Below are 23886 nucleotides of genomic sequence, written 5' to 3' on the forward strand. Positions count from 1 at the left end.
CCGACCCTCGCCTTAGCTGCCTTTTTCGCACAACACCCAAAGCTCCTTCTCCTCCTATCACGCTAGAAGTGCCCCTCAACTGGCCGCTTCTCCAACGCTTTGTGAACATCCCCTGTTCAGCCCTCTCTCCTTCTCGCATGCTATCAGATTAGCTCCTCCCCTTTTGACGATGGCCTCCTCCAATTTCGGCTCCTCGCGAGCTTTCTTTCTTTCCATGATTTCCAAGTGCCCTTCTCTGACCGCTGCCATGACCCCTTCCTGCTCTTCTTGCTGCCACCTTGCCTCGCTTTTCTCAAGACCATAGCTTTTTCTTTAGGTCATGAAGATCTTTCTCCATCTCTATTTTTAGTTATCTCCCTCGAATGAAGTCTTGTCAAGTATACAAACTACAATTAAGGTAGGCGCTGGCCACACGTGAAATGAGTTCTGGACTAGCCATTAAGTCTGCACCTTCGAACATACACACCATTGGGGGAGTCGCAAAATGCTGAGGAAGGCAGCATCGCGAGCCTGTGGAACGTTGGCGGCTCGTCTGCAACACAACGGATCCCTTCTGGAAAATGGCTTCCAGTATAGATCTTTCTCCACCCTGCGACAAGGTACTCGCCCTTGCTTTTCGCCAAAGTCCGCCCATGGTCTTCCCGACCCTCCTCCTCGCCGCACTCTCACGCAGCTCTACCTTTACATGCTTGCCAAGCACCCCCTCGCGACCAAAAGCATCACAGCTTCGACCATCTATGGCATTGCGGATGCTGCCTGCCAGGTATATCAGCCTGCAGGGTTGTTTGAGAGAGAGAGAGAGAGAGAGAGAGAGAGAGAGAGAGAGAGAGAGAGAGAGAGAGAGAGAGAGAGAGAGAGAGAGAGAGAGAGAACACACACACACACACGAAATGAAAAATCTTATGAAAACGGAGTGAGGTTGCCACTGTTTGGAGATGGCTATCTGCCATAGTCTGGAGATGTCTATCTTCTACAGGGCACCTGTTGTCCATTGCAATTCATGGTGTATTTAATTGACCAACACAAAGGAGAACAAAATGTATTGGCCATTTTTAAACAAACTGGTCATGGCTTCTCCATTGATCTTGCAAAGAACCGGGAGATTTTAAGGTCAAAGGAGCATTGGATGAATATAACAACATGCTCAAGATATACATAACTTTGGTAATGAAAGTTGTGAAAATGCGGAGATGTATGGTTCATATGTTTTGTACAAAGGATGTTGGTCCCTGCAAAAGGTATCATTCAGAGGACAAGCTTGCATACATATCTTTTATTTCTATATGGACTCCGGATTGACTTGCGATTGTAATGTGGTTGTCTTGGGCTATAAGGAGTGATGTGATGAGACAGAACTCTCGTATGTTGGCTAGCCAGCCATTGGGATGTTTGCAATATTCTAAGAGGAAAAACTTTAAATAGTGTCAAATGATAGTAGGTTTGGTGATAATGCAAAAACATGAGAAAAACATCAAGAGTTTTTTGAACGAATAATTGTAGGCGAGGTTGCATAACTCTTGCTAATCTGGCAGGATGCATTCAAAAGTCCTCTTTTCTATCACTATCCTCAAAAGTTTCATGTTAACTTTCATAAAAGCAGCTGCAAAAGACAAGTTGGAAGGTGGTTTAATGTCTAATAACGTAATTGTAATTTTTTGACAAAAAAAATGTTCCAAGAAAATTGATTTCATATATTTCTAATGTTATGCACATACGAACTATTTTGGATCCATTAAAAATTTCAAACAAGAAAATCCCACAAAGAATTTTCCTATGTTCGGACAAGTAAGTAGTAGATGAGTAGTTGGATGCATTGAAGAGGTAAAAAACAAGCGAGTGATTTACTTAGTCTATATACAATATATCTTGTTTATCATAAAAAGAGGAGGGCAAGGGGTGCACATGCAAGCCAATGGTGAGAATTTAATGAGTTGTTTTTCATGACTTCTTGTGTGTGGAATGTTGATTTGCCAGAGGCAGTCACATGGATGCTCGGTTTGTCTTTGTTTTACCTCTCCGTCGCCATTTAGTGCATGAGGGTGTCCTCGAGAGCTGCCACTCTGAGGACTTGGTAGCCCCTCCGTATGCAACTGGTGAATGGAATTATTGATTTAGGAGTGTTTTGCAGAGATGGGGAAGTGGAGAATTTTCTCTCAGTCATATGCTTGGTGCATGGCGGTTTTGCTCGGTATTGTTGTTTGCGTATCTGAGACATGGATAGTTGCCTAGATTGTGTGTGTTTCATGGAGGCCACTTTGGGCATACCGAATGAGTCGCCTTGTGCGTAATGGACTTTGTGGGCCCCTTTGTATGCAACTGGTGAGTGAAATTATTGATTTAGGAGTGTTTTGCAGAGATGGGGAAGTGGAGAATTTTTTCTCAGTCATATACTCGGTGCATGGCGGTTTTGCTTGGAATTGTCGTTTGCGTATCTGAGACATGGATAACTACCTAGATTGTGTGTATTTTGTGGAGGCCACTTTGGGCATACCGAACGAGTCGCCTTTGTGCGTAATGGACTGAGTGCGCCAAGTGGTCGCTCTAGGCAAGCAGTGGAAACCATGAAATTCCGGCGGCTTTGCAAATCCTATTAGAATAGCAACCAGATCCCTTCTTGGCAACGATTAGAGTTTTGCAGGCCAGTAAGGAGAAGCAGTTGGCCTCGCACCCATATGCTGCTGTTGTGAGCACGCGAGAGAGAGAGAGAGAGAGAGAGAGAGAGAGAGAGAGAGAGAGAGAGAGAGAGAGAGAGAGAGAGAGAGAGAGAGAGAGAGAGAGAGAGAGAGAGAGAGAGAGAATGTTGGTGTGTGGAAGAGGAGGGGGCTAATCAGTCCCCCATGACCACTAGAGCATAAGATGTGTACAATGTCAGTCTGTATGTAATGGGTACCCCCCTGGCTCCATATATAGGTGCCCAAGAGAGCCCATATTGGGCGGGCGGCCCCCCCAAACCTGGCGGTCGGACAAAAGTGCAGCCTATATGCGTATGCTATGGGTGGCCATCCCGGAGGCACACTAGCCGTACATGCATGCCCTAGACCTGTGAAGTAGCAGAGTGGTGTAAATGTAACACCCCCTCTCAACACCTTGTGCTGAACACACCGCATGAAGTCTAAGGTGTGAGGCAAATGATGAAGATGTTTGTTGCGATGTCCACCGAAGGACAATACTTCGACGAACTCCGTGAGTGTAGCAACAGCCTAGGGTGTCCGAACCGTCGAGAAATCTCCGTGGAAAGATGCCACGAGCAGTGTAGCAAACTCATGTACTCCGTCGATACAGGGTGAAGATACTGCGTGAAGGTCGCAAACTGAGTGTGAATACAACTCCTTGTCGTGAAAGAAGTGCCAATAGGCTTGCAAGTGTCGTGCCCAATAGGATCTGTGGGGTCTGTAGTCAAACCGTCTGGAGAAAACAAAGAAGCCCATGAATTGGCATGAGAATGACCGGAAGCTTGTCAATGCATGAACCTGTAACCCAGGTGGCTAAGCTTGTGTAAAAACTCCAAGAAGGCAGATGTAGCAATGTGCGCCATAAACGTCCTCCGAAACAAGGAAAGCCAGATTAACAGTGTGCACTGTAGAAGCTACCGTAAGCTGCAGCAGTCATCGAGAGATCGCACGATGTTATAAACTTGGGACACCCCAAGTCGAGAGTCTGTCGCGACACAACAGAGATTCAATTCAAAACACTTCACAAATTTAATAGTCGACACGGCTCGGCGTATTTCCATGCCAAGAGATATAGGCCCCAAAGACTGGCGTGCCTTTCGGTTTTTCTTTTTGTAACAAACTTGGACACCCCCAAGTCAAGATTCTACCACGACACAGCAGAGATTCATGTCAAAAGACTTCACAAATCAAAAGAGAGTCGACACGGCCCGGCATAGTTCCGTGCCAAGAGATATTGGCCCCATAGACTGGCGCCCCTTTCGGTATTTCTTTTTATATCAATCTTTGAGCAAAGTACAACTGGCCCGCAAGTGCTCGCTCTCAGACTCTGTGTCCAGATGCTTTGAGCAGTGAGCCCCCTTGGGTCACTTATAAAGGTTTTACAAGGGTTGCTAAAAGCAGAGCCCCAAAAGCATTAAACTTCAAAAGCCATGTCTCCAAAAGCTAGCGCTGCCAAAACTAGCCAACGGAAATTGTGGAAATCGAGGAAATCCCGTACAATTTTACCTCGTCAGCATGCTCTTCGCTTCTTGTTAATGGCACCTAGGCCCCTCGGCAAAGGTCCATAAGTTGGACATGCCACATCATCAGTTTGTGACATACCCCCCTCTTGAAAGAATTGTAATCGCCCTCGATTACACCTGCAAAACAGACAGAGGCCATAAACTGTCTTAGTAGACACGGACTATTATACCGATGCACTAGACACGACACATCTAGCACTTGTACAAATTGACAGTCACATCACAGGACATCAGTCGACATCACAGGACATCACATGACAAATCACAGAAAAATTCATTCAAATCTCAGACCATGACCATTGGCAACGTATTTAGTAATCGCACCTAGATCCATGCCGGACCTCACGGATGCCCGATTAACTAATCCTTAATGAAATCATATCTATAGAGATTTATGAGACCGAAATGCTGCAGTCATTTTGTCTTTCAGTTCCTGCACTCAAACAAGTCAAGTACAAATCAATCATTTTCATTTTTGGGAATTCTGGTCATAAAGTCATACATCAGAGTGCTACTGAACCCATTATATCCCTGAAACCCAAAAGGGACATCAGTGACTATTTCAAAATCGGGGTAATCCGTTGACAAAGGAGCGGAGTGACTCCCCTCTTGTGCAAACCCGCTGCACTAGATTCACCCTTGCTGAATTCGAGGTTCTATCGGAGTAGACTATGCTAAACTGAATGCTTCGAGGCAAAGTTCCAAAATTTGAGGAGTATCTACTAGGTCCTCCTCCTCCATCCACTTTGCATCCAATGCAAAATAGTTCTTGAATTTACCCAAGAACCGCCTAATCTCTTTACCTTTTATCTTTCTGTCCTTGTGTGCCAAAATCTGTTCTGGAACGAGTATCTTCTCGCTTTCCTCCACTTCGGGTTGCTCAACAGGCTCCCCATCAACTGGCACATTGCCTTTAAAAGGCTTCAATAGACTCGCATGACATGCATTGTGAATCTTCCAAGTATCGGGCAGCTTGAGTCTAAAGGAGACATCATTTATCTTTTCTTTTATTTGGAAAGGGCCGTAATACCTCATACTAAGCTTTGGAAAAAGACACTCCTTTCCTTTTCGTTTTCTTAGACGTGCCCTCTCAAAACGTAAGAGCACCCAATCGTCTTCCTTTAATTTCAAATTTTGTCGATGTCGATCTACTGCCTTTTTATGGCGTTCTTGAGATTTTACTAACGCCTCCCGGACCTTGGCAAAAGCAGTGTCCAAGTCCCTCATGTATTGCTTGGCTTCAAAAATCTTATCCTTAGCACTAAGGAAGGGTGGAACCTTCGGAGCACCTTCAATGATCTCAAATGGCGCCTTCCCCGTTGAAGAGTGGATCGTGTTATTGTAGGCAAATTTCACCAAGGGCAATATTTTTTTCCCATTGAGTCTTCTGATAAAAAATGTTAAGACTTCAATAAGTCCAGAACAACTGAATTTGCAATCTCAGATTGTCCATCTGTCTGTAGGTGGAATGATGACGAGAATTGCAACCGTGTGCCAATATTCTCCCAAATGGCCCTCCATAACAAACTCGTGAATCTATGTCGGAGACTATTGTCTGAGGCATGCCATGAAGTCGGAAAATCTGTGCAATGAACAGTCGTGCTAAATGATCCGGCTTGACTGTTTTCTTCATTGGAATGAAGTGAGCTTGCTTGCCAAATCTATCGATGACAATCCAAATGCTATCATGCCCACTCTGTGTCTTCGGGAGATCAAAAATGAAATTCATTGCAATACTTTCCCAGGGGCGGGTGGGAATGGGTAAAGGCTGTAACAATCCCTGTGCCTTATGCCTGTCAAACTTGACCTTGTGATATACTAAACGACTGTGAACAAAGTCGTCCACATCTTTCTCGAGTCTCGGCCAAAAGAAGTAACATTCCACACCTTTCAAGGTGGTGTCGCTGCCGCGGTGACCCGTTATATGTGGACAATGGCACTCAGTTAAAACCTTTTCCCTCAACGGCTGTGTGACGCACAACATCGTTTTCTTCATCAAGTAGCCATCCCGTATGGAATATCCCGCTACTACCTCCCCATTCTAATACATCGAAAAAATCCGGATCTTTGGCATACTGATCAACCATGTCCTCCAAGCTGCTATGATGAATCGCGGCAATAGCCAAGACTAGGGGCTTCCGAGACAATGCATCTGCCACCAAGTTTTTCTGTCCTTGAACATGGACAATCTGGAAGTGAAACTGTGACAAGATGTTAGCTCACTGCGTCTGCTTTTTCGAAAGCTGCTTCTGTGACAAGAAGTAGCGTAAACTCTGATGATCAGTAAAGACCGTGAAATCGGCTCCGAGTAGGTGATGTCGCCATTGAGTAAGAGCATGAATCACTGCCAAAAGCTCTTTCTCATAAATCTGTGTTGTCAATTCCGGCCTCGAAAACAATCGACCCTCGTAGGCAATCATGTGGCCTTCTTGCATTAAGACCCTCCCAGACTACGACCACAAGCATCACAATATACTTCTGTAACAAACTTGGACACTCCAAGTCAAGATTCTACCGTGACAGAGCAGAGATTCACTTCAAAATAGTTCACACTTCACTATTTAGTCGACACGGCTCGACGTAGTTCCGTGCCGAAAGATATTGGCCCCAAAGATTGGCGCCCCTTTCGGTATTTCTTTTTGTATCAATCTGTGTTCAAAGTACAAGAGAGTGGGCAGATGCTCACTCTTAGACTCTATGTCACAAACGGGAGCGCACACGAATAATCAACAAGACGAACATAAATAATCTTTCAACTAAACAGAGTTGAGGGAGAAGTTCGACATAGTATGTGGGACCATAAGATGGGTTGGTCTCCCCCCTTAAAGAGAATCCTTTATTAGGGAGAATCTTTTTACAAGCACAAGAACCGGAGAAAACCCCTCCGTTCTAATTCTCTGACTCGATGGTCGTTCCTTCCCGTAAGGGAAATCCGAGAGACGAGCTCTCAATCCTTTTTCCGTCCGTACTCGGACTCGAGACCCCGTAGACAATTTCCGAATTCCATCCCTGGAATTCCCGACCGTAAGCCGAAGCCTTTTTGCTTCTCCTTCACGATGAAGTACCTGCAAACACACAGACAAACACGGGACAAAATTCGTATGGCGAATCCACAATAGATTCCTGTCGCTCTTGCGCGGGAAAAGTGACTTCTGTGCTACGCAGTCTCGCGATCTCTTGCGTCTTCTGGCGGCAGAGTCTTCTCTTGCTGGCGTTGGCAACTCCTCTGAGTGAGGGCATGTGGTGCTTTTATAGCCCCTTGGCCATAGCAGGAAGCAGAGGATGGTTGCGTAGAGCTCGCGGCGGATTTTTTTTTTGCTGTTCTACCCGAAATAGGGAGAGAGAATTCACTGGGTGGTTTTGTTGCTATATTTTCTAAGTGGTTGTCCACTAATTAAGTGGGCGGTCGGCATATTTTAAGATTGGTATGAACCTGGCCAAAAACTCAATAAAACCTTATAAGTTAAAAACAATGCTTTTCACAGCACTTCCCAGGCATCCCTGGATGCAATCACATGCACAAATGCAATGCAGACATAGATTCCTCGCGGGAAAGCGTCTTCTCTTCTCGGAAAACTCGTTAAAATATTCCGCTTTTCAAGAAAAGCTTCTCAGAACCCATCTTTATTCTTGTGTGCTTGCGTCTTTACGCGCATTCCTCTTTCCAGTTCGAATTCCTTGCCAGACCAAAGAGATATTCCCTTTCTGATGCTCCCGTCACCCCATCATGTGACACATCAGGAATACTTGTTTCCCGGTCTCTCCTACCGAACTAACGGTAAAACCCCTTCACGATGCTTAATGCCACCCATCATATGACGCATCAGAGTTTTTCTGTTTCTGATGGTTTTCAATAATTCCAGTAGATCTACAATTCCTAACCTTACGATTCAAGTCACATGTTTAAATATCCTAATTTCAATAAAAAGAAATTACTCAAGAAAATAAGAAAATAGTCCATTTAGCAACACTCTACGTCCATATGCACTGAAAAGTGAGGCCTTGCCCACTTATTTATTGGTACAAGGGATGCCCAAAAGCAGAGCCCTAAAAGCATTAAACTTAAAAGCTTCTCTTTAAAAGCAACTGAGCCAAAAGGTGCCATAACAACAGCCAGTGTAAATCCAAGAAATCCGTACGTTGCCACATCATCAGTAGGCTACGCAAAAGCAGGAAATCCGTATGGATGCACGTCAGCATGTCAGCATGTTTTGCGGCGCAAATTCAGGGATTTCCGTACCAGCCTGCCATGTGTCATTTGTCCGGGCAGTGTGTGTGTCCGGGTCTATTGCCACCTCACCCATTTGTGACATACCCCCCTCTTGAAAGCATGGTAATCGCCCTCGATTACGCCTGCAAACAGACAGAGGCCATAAATTGTCTTAGCAGACACTGACTGTTTGTGCCGACGCACTAGGAACAACACATCTAGCACATGTACCAATCGACAGTCACATCACAGGACATCACATTCATTCCAAATCTCAGATTATGATTAATCAACAACGTATTTCTAGATCCAGTCGGGACCTCACAGATGCCCGATTAACTAATCCATATTGCAATCATGTCTATAGAGATTTATGAGACCGAAATGTTGCTGTCATTTCGTCTATCAATTCTTGCACTCAAACAAGTCAAGTACAAATCAATCAGTATCATTTCATTATCGGGAATTCCAACTCATATAGTCATACAGCAGAATACTGTCAGCTTAGCGGTATCCTTGAAACCCAAAGGGACATCAGTGACTATATAAAAAGTCGGGGCAATCTATTGACAAAGGAGCAGAGTGATTCCCCTCTTGTGCAAACCCGCTGCACTAGATTTTCCCATGCTGAAATCGGGGTTCTATCGGAGTAGACTATGCTAAACCGAATGCTTCAAGGTAAAGTTCCACAATCCGAGGACTATCTGTTGGGTCCTCTTTCTCCATCCACTTCGCATCCAATGCAGGATAGTTCTTGAATTAATCAAGAACCACCTAATCATTCTACCTTTAATCTTTCTATCTTTATGTGCTTGGTGCCAGTATTTGTTTTGGAATGAGTATCTTGGTCATCTGGCTCCCCATCATTGGGCACATCGCCTTTAAAAGGCTTCAAGAGACTCAGATGAAAAGCATTGTGAATTCTCCAAGTATCGGGCAACTTCTGTCTAAAAGAGACATCATTTATCTTTTCTTTTATCTGGAAAGGTCCATAGTATCTCATGCTAAGCTTCTCAAAACGTAAGAGCACCCAATTGTCTTCCTTTAATTTCACATCGCGATGGTGATCTGCTGCCTTCTTGTGTCTTTCCTGAGATTTCTCTAAAGCCTCCCGGACCTTGGCAAAAGAAGCCGAGGTATTGGTTGGCTTCAAAAATCTTATCTTTCGTGCTTAGGAAGGGTGGATGTCACCAGGAGGTGTATTTTTCCTGTTGCCTTCCGTAAATAAGTACTAGATATTTTTATTTATTTTTATTTTTACTTGTTTTCCCCGGAACCCTTGAAAAGGTGCAAGTGGACATTGCATGGCCAGTGTGAAACGGCTGCGGCCGAATAGGTTTCTCACAGCGGGAGTCTGGGTGGGTCAGTCTGGGACTAGTCGGGCCAGTTAGCATTGAATTCTGATGAGTATGGAAGCCTGTGTGCGCCAAATGAAGTCTGGGCCACTCGGAAAGTCACTTATAACTTTATAAGTCAGTGGGAACTAGAGAATTAACTCAATAGGGGCAAACTGGACACATGGCGGCTCCAGGCAGTTTTGCCACTTCCAGCATGAAGAGGGGGCGCCCAATTTGAGAGAGGAGGCTGATTTGACTGATAAGTGAGCTACAGTGTGTGTGAGTAGTGGGTGTAGGTCTACAGCTTTAATGGAAAGCTTGCCTTCTCCTCTGTCTCATGTAGCGCGATGATTTGCTCTCATGCATCTCTCTCTCCCCTTTGGCACATATGGTAATGCCCCACTAGTTGGGCTACTCAGATGAACATGTGTAGTTCTGGGGGTTTATGCGCGTTTGCCAAGGCAAGAGCCTTCTGAACTAGAACCGGATTAGCTAATTGCTAATCCCCCATAGGTACGCACAGTTCCATCGCGAGAAATTGCGAGTTCGGAGAGTTTTCTCGCGTGAAAACTCGTCCAATTCACAGGGGAACTGTCCCATTGCGTGCGGGAGCCCTTGGGACACGCGTAGGTGTGTTCGCTCCGCTAAAAAGGATCCGAAACAGCGAATTACAGCCTGCTATGTTTTTTTGCAGGTTTAGGGTTTCGCACCTAAATTGCAAGGAAACACCGGGGGAGCCTCGTGAGAGCCTTGGGATGCGTGTACAGGCTTTTGGGCACCCGGCAGTGAAAAACAGGGAATTACAGCCGGCTGAATTTCTGTGACAGCTCACCAGAAAGCTTCCAGATAGCGAGGGAATCCGTCCTAGACAGGTGCTTTTGACCTACAGGGGTTTTTGCGTCGTTATGTTGCCAAAATCCGGTCGAAAACCTGCGTTTTCAGCCCTCGCCAGGTTTGGACAGCTTTGTGAAAGCTTGTGCGAAGTGGTCGGATCGTCTACCTTAATTTGAATAAAGAAATATCGAAAGGGGCGCCAGTCTTTGGGGCCTACAGGGTGTCGGTCTCGTGTGCGCAGTGACATTCTAGTCGCTGGACGCAACTGTGTTCTCTTCCCTTCTCAGTGCTCTGCGTAAAATTAACAGGTAATTGAAATAGTACCGCCCTCTACGTTGTACAGGCCGGTTATATGGTTCCATCGACGGGATAGTCACTTTTTCTTCAAAAAGTGCAGCGTGGATTGTTGTGGGTGAAAGCAACACAGAGCTTGTCGATATGGCAGAGAAGAGACACCAAGTACCTGAAGAGGGATCTTCCTCACATGGCACGGAGAAAGTTCCTGCAACTCTTCAAGAAGAGGACAGGTTGTTTAGAACTCAACTGCGTTGCTGCATGGACATGTTTCAGCAGTTGGCTAACAACCCAAGGATGCAGGAGTTCTTACAGGCTCCGACACAGGGTTTTCAGCCTCCTACACAGGGCATGACTGAGCCGTTGCAAGAAAAGGAGATTTCCAATGCGCAGAGGACTCATGATGCTCGAGGGAAAGCCCATGTGGTTGAGCAACTAGCCGTGTCCAATGATCCAAAGCAACTTGCTTTAGCTGGACAAGAACCGTTTGTGAATGGTCAAGGGAGTAATGAACATGCTATGCGTCAGACCCTTCCATTACCTAATACCATAGTTACATGGGACGGCGGGTCGGGGTCGGGAACGGGGTCGGGACGGCAAAAGTTAGGAAACGGGGACGGGGTCAGAACGGCAAAAAAAAAAGAGAGTTTTTTTGGCATTTTTTGACCTACACACATGCCACACACATAGAGCATCACTTTGACCATAAATTTACACTAAATAGACCAAAGAACACGAGTCATATAGGCTGAAATGTGCTAATAAAACATCGATGATCGATGGATACAAAATGAGAAGTGCATGCCACAAGGGCTCAAGAGTCAAAAAGCCTAAAGGACTTAGGACAAGCCTGAGGCCTCAAGGATAACAAAAAGTACAAAGGGCTATGTAGTAGGTAGAGTCGTAGACTCAAGAGTCTAGACTCGAGACTCGAGTGATCAATGATCATCAAACTCAAGAAGTGCTCGCCTGCTGAATCTCCACATTGTCGTCGTAGTCGAGGTCGTCAGCGACGTATGAGGGCTCGGGAGGCTCGCATTGAGGCTCGAAATCCTCCTCTAGCTCCTCCAAAAGAGTATCGGCCATAGATGGATTCTCTTGTGCCATCTCCCACTCAGTGAAAGGATCTGCCTTGTGTGTGACGCTCTTGGCAAGCATGCGCAAGTTAGCGCTCACAAACACCAAATCATTGGCCCTCTGAACCCCAAGGCGATTCCTCTTCTTAGAGGCAATGTGGCTGTACACACTCCATAGTTGCTCCAAGCAACTAGTGGTACATGCTTGGCTAAGGACACGAACAACCAAGCGCTGCAAATGTGGGCCATCTCCTCCATAGTCCTCCCACCACAAAACCGAGCCAATCTTGTTGCGATCAAGCTGTGCATCTACACATCCATAGGAGCCCTTCTTTTGCCTGTAGTTGAGTAGCTCGTCTCTAATCTTGCGCCTAATGTCACTGCTAGGCTCAAGGCGCTCCAATGCAAGCCGCCATCCTTTGCTCACCTCCTTGTCGGTCTCTTGACGCCTTCCTTGAAACTCAGGGTCAAGCACATAAGCTGCCGCATGAAGTGGAGAGTAGTATCCATTCCACCTCGACTCACACAAGCCATGAATCTCCGCATACTGAACAGGGTCAGGCACAAGCTTCTCAAGTGCCTCTATCATCTGATCCATGGCTTCGTAGACTTTGCCAATGCATGGCTGCAAGCCATCCACCACTCGAAGTAGGTGTAGAATAGGCTTGACCATGGCGTCAAGAGTCTTCACCTCCTCCCACCAAGCGGCGTCGTCGGCCCATTCTCGGCATTTCAATCCTACTGCTGATGTAGACTCCGGCATGGCGTGGAACTCATCACTGAGAAAGAGGCCCCTTAAGGCTCCGCCACATGTAGACAAGCGGCCTAGCATAAGCCAATTAAATGCAAATCTTGTCTCTGAATATTTGAGCAAGGACAAGTGGCTCCTCTTTGAGAATTCGTGGCGCACTTTTTGATGGTTGAGCACAAAGGAGACAATTCGAGAGGCGTCACCAATGGTGGGTGAAATCCATGACAAGTTCCCTATGTCCTTGAGGAGGTTATTGAGGCAATGCGCCATGCAAAATGTGACATGGATGCTGGGATACATGCCCTCAATGATAGCTCCGGCTGCCCTATTTGGCGCCTCTCCATCTGCAACCATACAAAGGACATTCTCCGGGCCGGTGATCTCTATGGTGCTTGTTCTCTCCGCAGCAAGCATCTCGGCGGCCTTGCCACTATTGGATGCATCATGTGACTCCACAAAGTATATCTCCCCCCGAGAGTAGGCCACCACCCCGTGGATGGACCGCTTGCGGGTGTCGCTCCATCCATCTACAAGAAGAGAGACGCCATTGGTCTCCCACAAATCCTTTGTTGCTTGGGCCGCTTGCTCCACGGCAAGCTTCTCTTTGTCAAGGAGGGTGGTGCGAAGCCTCTCCGATGAAGGTGGCACATAAGAGGAGCCATATTCCCCTATTTTCGTAACCATGGTTCGAAAGTATGGAGACCTATCCACACAAAATAGAGCATGTTGTGTTAGTATGGAGAGTCGAGAGTCGAGAAGTTATAACCCATTATGCATACAAAATGGAAGATTGCAATGTGCATATGCCAAGGGAAACTCACCGCGAAGCATGGAAGGCAATGTGGTCGTGGAAGAAGAATCGGGCAACCGACCTATCCACCTCTTCCCTCAATTTAGGATTCCAATTTTCGTTGAGAGTGGTTTGGCGATGCGGAACGGAAGAGGACGGTGTAGATCCATGGCTCTTGAAGGTTCGAGCGATGTCGTCAAAGTTGGCTTCCCTTTGCTCTCGCGGTGTTGTTGTGGCGGAGGGATCAACGGCAACAAAACGGCCCCTCTTGGCCGCTTCCGCAACCTCATACACCGTGAGCTTCTCAAGAAGATCCAACCTCTTCTCGGGAACTACATGAGGGCAAAACTTCACCTCGTGACCGGGTTCATGAAGAAGATGGGCTCGCACTTTGTTTGAACCACCCGATCTCTTGTATGGACATAGCTTGCACGTCCATGGTCTTGCATTGCCACCTTTGCCACACGAGCTAAAGTCGACTTCATCCCACCACGACCACGTTTGCACGGCGGGCCTCCTTCGAGAAGAAGCGGCTTGAGAAGTGGAGTTGGCTTGAGATGACATGATGGTGGAGAGACTCGAGAGAGTAGAGCTTAGAAGTTAGAAGAGTTAGATGAGAGCTTGTGTGGAGAGAGAGTAGAGGAGAGCTTCAAAGTGGGTAGAAGAGGGAGAGGAGAGCTTCAAAGTTCAAACTTCAAAGTGGGTAGAAGAGGGAGAGACTTGAGAGTGGAGACTAGAGTGTAGGGTAGTCAATGGTCATGCTTCAAGCTTGAGCAATGGGCATTGAGTAGAGAGGAAAGCATTGATGATTGAGACTTGAGTAGCTTGAGTCTTCAGCTTGAGGGAAATGGAATGAGCATTGAGCATTGAGACTATGAGTATTAAGAGGCCCAAGGGAGCCTTTTATAGCCTCCCAAGGGCCAAGGCTCCAAAAATATGGCAGTTGGGGCTGCACAGAACCGTTGCAAACGGTAAAAAACGGGCAGAAATTTGAATCTGTTCTGGTCCGACCCCGGCTGACCCCGTCCGGTCCGTCCGACCCCGGTCCGTCCCCCCTACGACCCAGCCGTCCGGCCCGATTTCCGTCCGTCCCTCGGCGTTCCCTGCCGTTCCCGGCCCGGTTACGGCCGTCCCCCCCGTCCCCTGTAACTATGCCTAATACTTATCTTGGTTATTTTGGAGGTGGTTCAGTGTTTCAAGCTATGGCTGGACCTTCCACAGGTTATATGTCAGGGAATGTGTTCGGGACAATGCAAACAGGCATGGGTAACCTATGTACGCGAACATGGGTGTCCAACCAGGTTATCAGGGTGCCTATGGCCAGTTTCGAGTGCCTGGAACACAATTTGGTATGGCTGGTTTTTCGCAGCCATACGTACCAAATGCAGATACCGCAGGTAAAACAGTTGATGCGAGTGCTGGAATGAACAATCATGGAGCACCACTGTTACATGCACCTGTTTATGATAATGTGGCTCCTTTGAGTCAGCTTAAGGATTACAAGGAAGGTGGGCAGGGAGTGAAGTTTGAAACTTTCAGAGGAACCGAGGATCAATTGAAGGCTTTGACCTTCATACAGCAGTTCGATGCAGCTTATGCTGGAGGAAACTTCACGGATTCTTCAAAGATATGCAAGGCTGCCACTTTCTTGAAAGGGAATGTGCTTCAATGGTGGAGCGCATTGTTGAACCAGGGTCAAGCCCCAACAACGTGGGTCCAATTCAAAAAGCTTTTTGCGCCTGCATGGTTGACGAACACTTTTGAAGTGGATGTGATGACAGAATGGCACAAGTTGAATGCTAAATAGTGTGCGAACTTGGAAGAGTACAATAAAAAGTTTTGGGCCGTGCTGTTGCCAGTCACCTCTTACAGGTTTGTGCCATTGTCAGAACAGATTGAGAAGTACTGTTGCGGATTGCCCAAGAAAATCAGGGACTACTGCACAGACTACTGTCATGAATATGTTTCAGTTGATAGAGAATGCAAGAGTGGCCAGCAATCTGTCGAAAGGAGATTTCGATGGATTTAAGAGCCACAAGAAAGGGTCCCAGGGCAAACAGTTTTCAGCCAAGGGCAATGTTGCAGCAAAGCGTCCAAGAAGCAGTCTAAGTCTTCTTCGGGACGAGGACAAGGACAAAAAAGGCTTTTTTCTGGCAAAACCTTTGAAGAAAGGAAAGCTCTTAGGGAGGCCAAGAAATGCTACATTTGTGAACAGGAAGGACATTTTGCAAATGAATGCCCACAGAAGAAGTCACAGGATAAGGATGACAAGTTAGACCATAAAGGGAAGAAGCCAAAGCCAAGTGCAGGACTTGTTTCAGATTTGGTTGGAGACCAGCCAAACACAGATGCCACGGAGCTGTGCAGAGCTTGGGGCAAAGTTAGAGACCAGACAGTGCTGGTTTTCTTTGATCCAGGAGCCCGTGCAAATTTCATATCACCAGAATTGGCATCAAAGTTGGGCATTCGTGCAGAGGAGATGGGTATGACAGGGGAAGCAGGTTTGGCATGCCCAGGTCATTCAGAGCCCGTTACTCCCATGTTGGGAAAGCTTCGTCTGCACATTCAGAGCTACGTGGATGCGGAAGAATTTCATATTATGCCACTTGAGGGCTGTGATGTGTTACTGGGTATCCCATGGTGTTACAGGTTGCATGCTACAGTGGATACTTACAACAAAAATATTACCCTTGTACATAGAGGAAAGACTCATGTCCTTGATGTAAAGCTTAAAGGCGAGTCTGTTCCAGTTGTTTCTGCTTCTGCTATTTCATCTGTAATAAAGAATCATTTTTCTGCGTACTTGATCTTTGCAAAAGAAGTACCTCAAGTTGTATCTAATTTGTCTACCTTAGATAAAGACATGCAACTTTTTTGAGTGGTTTCAGTGATTGTTTTTCGGACTCTTTACCAGGGGAGTTACCTCCTGAGAGACCCGAGGATCATACTATAGATCTTGTGCTAGGTTCTAGTCCACCGAATAGACCACCATACAGGGTTAGTGCAGCCCAGCAGAAAGAGATTATGAGTCAGGTCAACGAGCTTTTAGAGAAGGGGCTGATTCAGCCCAGTTCATCCCCTTTTTGTTCGCCTGGACTCTTAGTGCAGAAGAAGGATGGTTCATGGCGCATGTGCATTGACTATCGCGCCTTGAATAAGAATACCATCAAGATCAGGTTCCCCATACCGAGGATAGATGACATTCTTGATCGGCTTGAGGGAGCGTCATTGTTTACAAGGATAGACCTAAAGAGTGGCTACCATCAGATACGCATTAGGCCAGAAGATGTCCATAAGACTGCGTTCAGGACAACATTTGGTCTCTATTGAGTTTCTTGTTATGCCATTTGGTCTCACAAATGCTCCTGCCACGTTTAATAGAATGATGGACATAATTTTTAGACCACATAGAAACTTCGTGGGTACCTTCTTTGATGACATGATTGTCTATTCAAAGTTTGAAGAGGAGCATAGGGATCACTTGACTGCATTTTTCAATGAGTTACGTAAGAACAGGCTACTCATTAATGCGAAGAAGAGTGAATTCTTTTTGCAAGAAATTCACTTCCTTGGGCACATTGTTTCAAAGGATGGGGTACGCATGGATCCCGCTAAAGTGGAAGCAATTAGGTCATGGCCAGACTTGAAGTCCGTACATGACATTCGAAGCTTTCTAGGCTTATGTTCCTATTACAGGAGGTTCATCCGAAATTTTGCTGAGATTGCTTCTCCACTCCATGCACTACAAGGAAAAGGAGTTACTTTCAAGTGGACAGCCAAGGAAATTTTAGCGTTCAAACACTTGAAAGAGAAGCTGACTTCAGATCCAGTAATCATTTTGCCAGATCTTTTAAAACCTTTTGTGGTTCAGTGTGATGCGTGTGGCCATAGTCTTGATGCAGTTCTAATGCAGAATGGCCGAGTAGTCGCATATGAGAGCAGAATTCTTTTGAAGACTGAAAGGAACTTGCAAGTCTATGAGAAAGAATTGTTGGCAGTAATTCATGCTCTCACTAGTTGGAAACACTATCTGCTAGGGGCTGATTTTGTTGTCCAAACGGATCATCAAACCTTGCGATATTTTCTCACACAGACGAAGTTGTCTGAGAAGCACATGCGATGGGCAAACATCTTGTCAATGTTCCATTTTTAGATTGTGCATGTGCAAGGGAAAAAGAACGTGGTGGTTGATGCGTTGTCACGAAAGCCCCAAATTTTTGCAGTGTCAATTCTGTACCATTGTGAACTAGACGAAATGAAGACACAATATGCTGAAGATTCAAATTTTGCAAGGATCTATGACCAGCTTGTTGATGGGCAACATCATGAGCACTATATGCTTAAGAACGACTTTCTCATGATGCATGGAAAGTTATGCGTTACTAAACAGTTACGGCCAAAGATTTTGATGGAAAGTCATGCTCCACCTTATTCCACGATTGGATCGACAGTGAAAGGGGTTGAGGCATTCTTCTATTGGCCAGCTTTGCGTCAAGATGTTGACACATTTGTAAGATCATGCTTAGTATGCCAAAAAGTCAAATTTGATAGACAAAAGCAACCGGGATTGTTGCAGCCATTGCCGATCCCAGATAGGCCATGGGAAAGCATAGCAATGGACTTTATCTTTGATCTTCCAAGGACGCAAACAGGCAATGATGGGATTTGGACTATTATTTGTAGGTTCAGTAAGCAGGCCCATTTCATTCCTATGAGGAAGAAGATAAAGCCTGAACACATGGTCAAGATATTCATGAGCAATATCTTTAAATACCAGGGGATGCCTCAGTCAATTGTTAGTGATAGGGATCCACGTATGACGAGTCTTTTCTAGAAGGCATTGTTTGAGAACATGGGCACTATGCTAAAGTTCTCTTCTTCGTTTCATCCGCAAACTGATGGACAATCAGAAGAGGCAAATTCTAATGTTTTGGACCTGCTCAAATGTTATGTGTCAGAGCACAAGGCAACTTGGGAACACCATCTTCCATTGGTTGAATATGCTTACAATAACACTGTGCATACGTCAACAGGTAAGGCACCATTTGAGATAGTGGAAGGAGGGAAGAAAGTCCCGCCCATTTTGCAGACTAAGGACAAGATTTTTGAGGCAGACAAGTATGTGCAAGATATGGATGAAACATACAGGAAGATAAAGATTGCTCTTGAGAAGACTCAGGCTAAGCAAAAGAAAGTTGCTGATCGTCACCGTCGTGAACTTGTATTTTCACTTGGTGATTGGGTGCTTTTGCGCTTTGAAAAGGCCAGGTTAAAGAAAAGGAAAGGCAAGGAACGCTTGTTTCCTAAGCTCAGTATGCGATATTTCAGATTTCAAAAAAGATCAGCGATGTAGCTTACAGGTTAAAGCTACCAAAAGGCTGGAAAATACATAATGCTTTTCATGTCAGCCTTCTAAGACCCTTTGTTGGTAATGTGCCAGAGAATATGCTTGATGAGGAACAACCCGAAGTGGAAGAATTGGATGAAATCCTTGTTCCTGAACAGATATTGGCACATAAAGAAAGAAATGTTAGAGGAAAGGTTGCAAGACGCTATTTACTAAAGTTCAAGAACTATCCATCGTTGGATGCCAAATGGATGGAAGAGTCTGAATTGGTTGATTCACCTCAGCTATTGCAATTGTATCTTGAAGCCTTTCAGATGGAACCCACAGTGACTTGATGTAGCCTTTTCTGGAGCAAGGCAAGAGCATGGTTCATGATGCTCAAGAGAGTAGTTAAGCAATTGTATCTACTCTTTCCATACAGAATTTAGCTAGAGAAGTTTGTGCTTGAGAGTACACTAGAAGACTTCTATGCTTGATATGTGTCGTAGCCAGGTCGGTGGGATTGTTTAATCGTCCAACGCTACATTTTCGGAAGCATGTATATCTTGGATTCCCATCATAGAATATATGTGATATCAGGAGATACTGCATGTATTATTGGTATGCAAGCGAGGTCGCTTGCAGTATTTCAAGGGTGGGGTGTGTCACCAGGAGGTGTATTTTTCCTGTTGCCTTCCGTAAATAAGTACTAGATATTTTTATTTATTTTTATTTTTACTTGTTTTCCCCGGAACCCTTGAAAAGGTGCAAGTGGACATTGCATGGCCAGTGTGAAACGGCTGCGGCCGAATAGGTTTCTCACAGCGGGAGTCTTGGTCGGTCAGTCTGGGACTGGTCGGGCCAGTTAGCACTGAATTCTGATGAGTATGGAAGCCTGTGCGCGCCAAATGAAGTATGGGCCACTCGGAAAGTCACTTATAACTTTACAAGTCAGTGGGAACTAGAGAAGTAACTCAAAAGGGGCAAACTGGACACATGGCGGCTCCAGGCAGTTTTGCCACTTCCAGCATGAAGAGGGGGCGCCCAATTTGAGAGAGGAGGCTGATTTGACTGATAAGTGAGCTACAGTGTGTGTGAGTAGTGGGTGTAGGTCTACAGCTTTAATGGAAAGCTTGCCTTCTCCTCTGTCTCATGTAGCGCGATGATTTGCTCTCGTGCATCTCTCTCTCCCCTTTGGCACATATGGTAATGCCCCACTAGTTGGGCTACTCAGATGAACATGTGCAGTTCTGGGGGTTTATGCGCGTTTGCCAAGGCAAGAGCCTTTTGAACAAGAACCGGATTAGCTAATTGCTAATCCCCCATAGGTACGCACAGTTCCATCGCGAGAAATTGCGAGTTCGGAGAGTTTTCTCGCGTGAAAACTCGTCCAATTCACAGGGGAACTGTCCCATTGCGTGCGGGAGCCCTTGGGACACGCGTAGGTGTGTTCGCTCCGCTAAAAAGGATCCGAAACAGCGAATTACAGCCTGCTATGTTTTTTTGCAGGTTTAGGGTTTCGCACCTAAATTGCAAGGAAACACCGGGGGAGCCTCGTGAGAGCCTTGGGATGCGTGTACAGGCTTTTGGGCACCCGGCAGTGAAAAACAGGGAATTACAGCCCGCTGAATTTCTGTGACAGCTCACGAGAAAGCTTCCAGATAGCGAGGGAATCCGTCCTAGACAGGTGCTTTTGACCTACAGGGGTTTTTGCGTTGTTATGCTGCCAAAATCAGGTCGAAAACCGGCGTTTTCAGCCCTCGCCAGGTTTGGACAGCTTTGTGAAAGCTGTGCGAAGTGGTCGGATCGTCTACCTTAATTTGAATAAAGAAATATCGAAAGGGGCGCCAGTCTTTGGGGCCTACAGGGTGTCGGTCTCGTGTGCACAGTGACATTCTAGTCGCTGGACGCAACTGTGTTCTCTTCCCTTCTCAGTGCTCTGTGTAAAATTAACAGGTAATTGAAATAGTACCGCCCTCTACGTTGTACAGGCCGGTTATAGTGGAACCTTTGTAGCACCTTCAATAATCTCAAATGGCTCCTTACTCGTCGAAGAGTGAATCGTGTTATTGTAGGCAAATTCCACCAAAGGCAAAAACTTTTCCCATTAAGTCTTCTTCTCCGAAATGTAAGACTTCAATAAATCCAGTACAACTGAATTTGCAATCTCAGATTGCCCATTTGTCTGCAGGTGGAAAGATGACGAGAATTGCAATCGTGTGCCAATGTTCTCCCAAATAGCCTTCCAAACCAAACTGGTGTAGGGGATCTCTTTCAGAGACTATTGTCTCAGGCATGCCATGTAATCTGAATATCTTGGCAATGAACATTCTCGCTAAATGATCCGGCTTGACTGTTTTCTTCACTAGAATGAAATGAGCTTGCTTGCTAAATCTGTCAATAATAGTCCAGATGCCATCGTGACCACTCTTATGTCTTCGGGAGATAAAAAATGAAATCCATTGCAATACTTTCCCAGGGGCCGGTAGGAATGGGTAAAGGTTGTAACAATTTGTCACGTGACACATCCAACCCTATGTGTTCGTGGACAAGCTACTTCATGACAAGGGTTCAATTCAGTCAAGTCAGTCTAGAATAAGAAGTGATATGGCACTTTTGTGAGTGTTCGCAGACCGTGCATGTCCAGACACTTAGATTAGATGCATATCCTCTGGTTGCACACAACATGACCATCAGATTCCAGTCAGAACCCATCAGGATCATTTTTACAGTGCATAGACCTATTTTCCCTATTTTTGACATTTTTCACTTATTATTTTTAAGTGACTTTTGTTGGGAACTGGGTAGGGCAATTTGATTAAGTGAGTTTATAAGCAAACCTAGCGCTAGCATTCCACCGCAGAAAAGGCAGCAAGAACTTTGGTTCAACAGGCACCTTCTCAGCAGGACCCCAACAAGCCTAGTGTTTTTGCAACAGAGCAGCAAGGACCTAGCGTTTTGCAACCACAGATCAGCCCTTGGCGTTTTTGCATGGCAGATCAGCCTCGGCGACCACAAGACACAGAAGATCAGCCCTAGCGATAGCAGATTCCTTAGCGACAGCAGATTAGCCCTAGTGTTAGTAGTTTCCTCAGCAAAGACATAGTCCAGTCCCTAGTGTTTTTGGTTTGCAGATCAACCTCAGCGTTTTTGCAGATCTTCGCGACGGAATCAGCCCTAGACTCGGCGTTTTCAGTTTTCAGCAGTCAGTTTCCGCAGTAGAACCCCCAAACCTCGCAGATCTCACTTTCCCGCAGCAGATCCTCGCCACACGGTCAGATCTCGTGAAGTTTGCAGATTCAGCCCGGAAAACACAGATTTCAGTATCTGCGTTTTCAGCACGTCGTCGTCATACCGTCGTCATCGACATCGTCACTGACATAGAGTCATAATTCAGCAGATAAAGATTTGCAGATTTCAGCCCCTTAGCATTTTCAGATTCTTGTCGTCGTCGACATCGTCGGCAAGTCCAAGCATTGTCGTATTCTTCTCTCTCTATCTCCCAGTCTCAGCACCTTCATTCACAGTGTCATTCACTTTGTTTGTAATCATTTGTACTCTCTCACTAAAGGAACGGAAGGCTCTCCCTTCCGTAAGTAAAAGGAACCTTGAGCACAGTTTGGAGCACTCATCTTGAGCAAAGTTCAACATTCACTTCCGCTGCACCTTACACAATCCCTGTCCTTTATACCTGTCAAAACTTGACCTTCTGGCATACCAAGCAACTGCGTACAAAATCGTCCACATCCTTCTTGAGTCTCGGCCAAAAGAAGTATCGTTCCACACATTTCAAGGTGGTATCAATGCCGCGGTGACCCGTAAATGGTGGACAATGGCATTCGGTTACAACTTGTTCTCTCAACGGCTGTGTAACGCACAACATTGTTTTCTTCATCAAGTAGCCATCCCAAATGGATTATCCCGCTACTACCTCCCCATTGTGTATTCGAATGAATACATCTGAAAATTTTGGATCTGTGTCGTACTGATCGACCATGTCCTCGAAGCTTCTATGATGAATCGCGGAAATAGCCAAGACAAACGGCTTCCAGGACAAAGCATCTGCCACCAAGTTCTTCTGTCCATGCATATGGACAATCTGGAAGTGTATGTGACAAGATGTTAGCCCACCGCATCTGCTTTTCCGATAGCTGCTTCTGTGACAAGATGTAAGGTGCAGCGGAATGAATGTTGAACTTTGCTCAAGATGAGTGCTCTGAACTTTGCTCAAGGTTCCTTTTATTTAGGGAAGGGAGAGTCTTTTGTTCTTTAATGAGAGATTGCAATGGACACAAACAAGGTGAATGGACACTGTGCGTGAAGGCGTTGAGAACGCTGGTATGCTGCTACTGAAATCGCTATGGAATCGCTGCTAAAAAACTCTATGCTGCTGGCTGTATTGCTGCTGCAGAATCGCCAATGCAGGGCTGATAAACGCTGGGGAGTTGTTGCTGAAAACGCCAAGGCCAGGGGCTGAATGACGCTGAGGTTCTTTGCTGAAAATGCCAGTGAGTCCAGGCTGAAAACGTTGATTGGTAAACGCTGGTGTGTTTAGGCTGAAAATGCTAGGGGGGTTTGGGGTAAAAACGCCAAGTTCTTGGGGGCAGTCTTGCTTGAGAAGGTGCCTGTTGAGCAATGCTCTTGCTGCCTCTTTTGCCAGAAAGTGCTAGCTCTGGTTTGCTTATATATTATCTTAGCAAAATTGCCCTACCTAGTTCCCAACAAAAGTCACTTAATAAGTAAGTGAAAAATGTCAAAAATAGGGAAAATAGGGTTTAATGCACTGGAAAATTGCCTTGATGGATTCTGATGGAATGCTGATGATCATGTTGTGTGCAACTGGAGGATATGCATCTGCTCTACGTGACTGGTCATGCGTGGTCTGCGAACAGACTCACAAAAGTGGTAGATCACTTCCTATTCTAGACTGACTTGACTGAACTGAATCCTGGTCATGCTGTAGCTTGTTCACGGACACATAGGGTTGGATGTGTCACGTGACATCCCCTCCTTTTCAAAGTGAGGTACTGGTACCTAACTGTATGGCGTCGAGGAAGATCGCCAACAGGGTTT

At 45.8% G+C, this 23886-nt stretch overlaps 1 protein-coding gene across 1 annotated transcript in view; it reads left to right on the forward strand.

Moving 5' to 3' along the window:
* The first annotated feature begins 411 nt into the window (after positions 1-411).
* The window catches only part of LOC147424817 (uncharacterized), a 118618-nt gene continuing 95143 nt past the window's right edge, over positions 412-23886 (forward strand). Inside the window, exon 1 of the mRNA XM_086499602.1 lies at positions 412-763. Within this exon, the coding sequence (XP_086355728.1) occupies positions 485-763 (279 nt within the window). The 5' untranslated portion in view covers positions 412-484. The remainder of the gene's footprint in view (positions 764-23886) is intronic.

The sequence above is a fragment of the Adiantum capillus-veneris genome, chromosome 25 (genome assembly GCF_014529385.1).
Source record: "Adiantum capillus-veneris isolate H3 chromosome 25, ASM1452938v2, whole genome shotgun sequence".
In the NCBI taxonomy this organism is placed as follows: Eukaryota; Viridiplantae; Streptophyta; class Polypodiopsida; order Polypodiales; family Pteridaceae; genus Adiantum; species Adiantum capillus-veneris.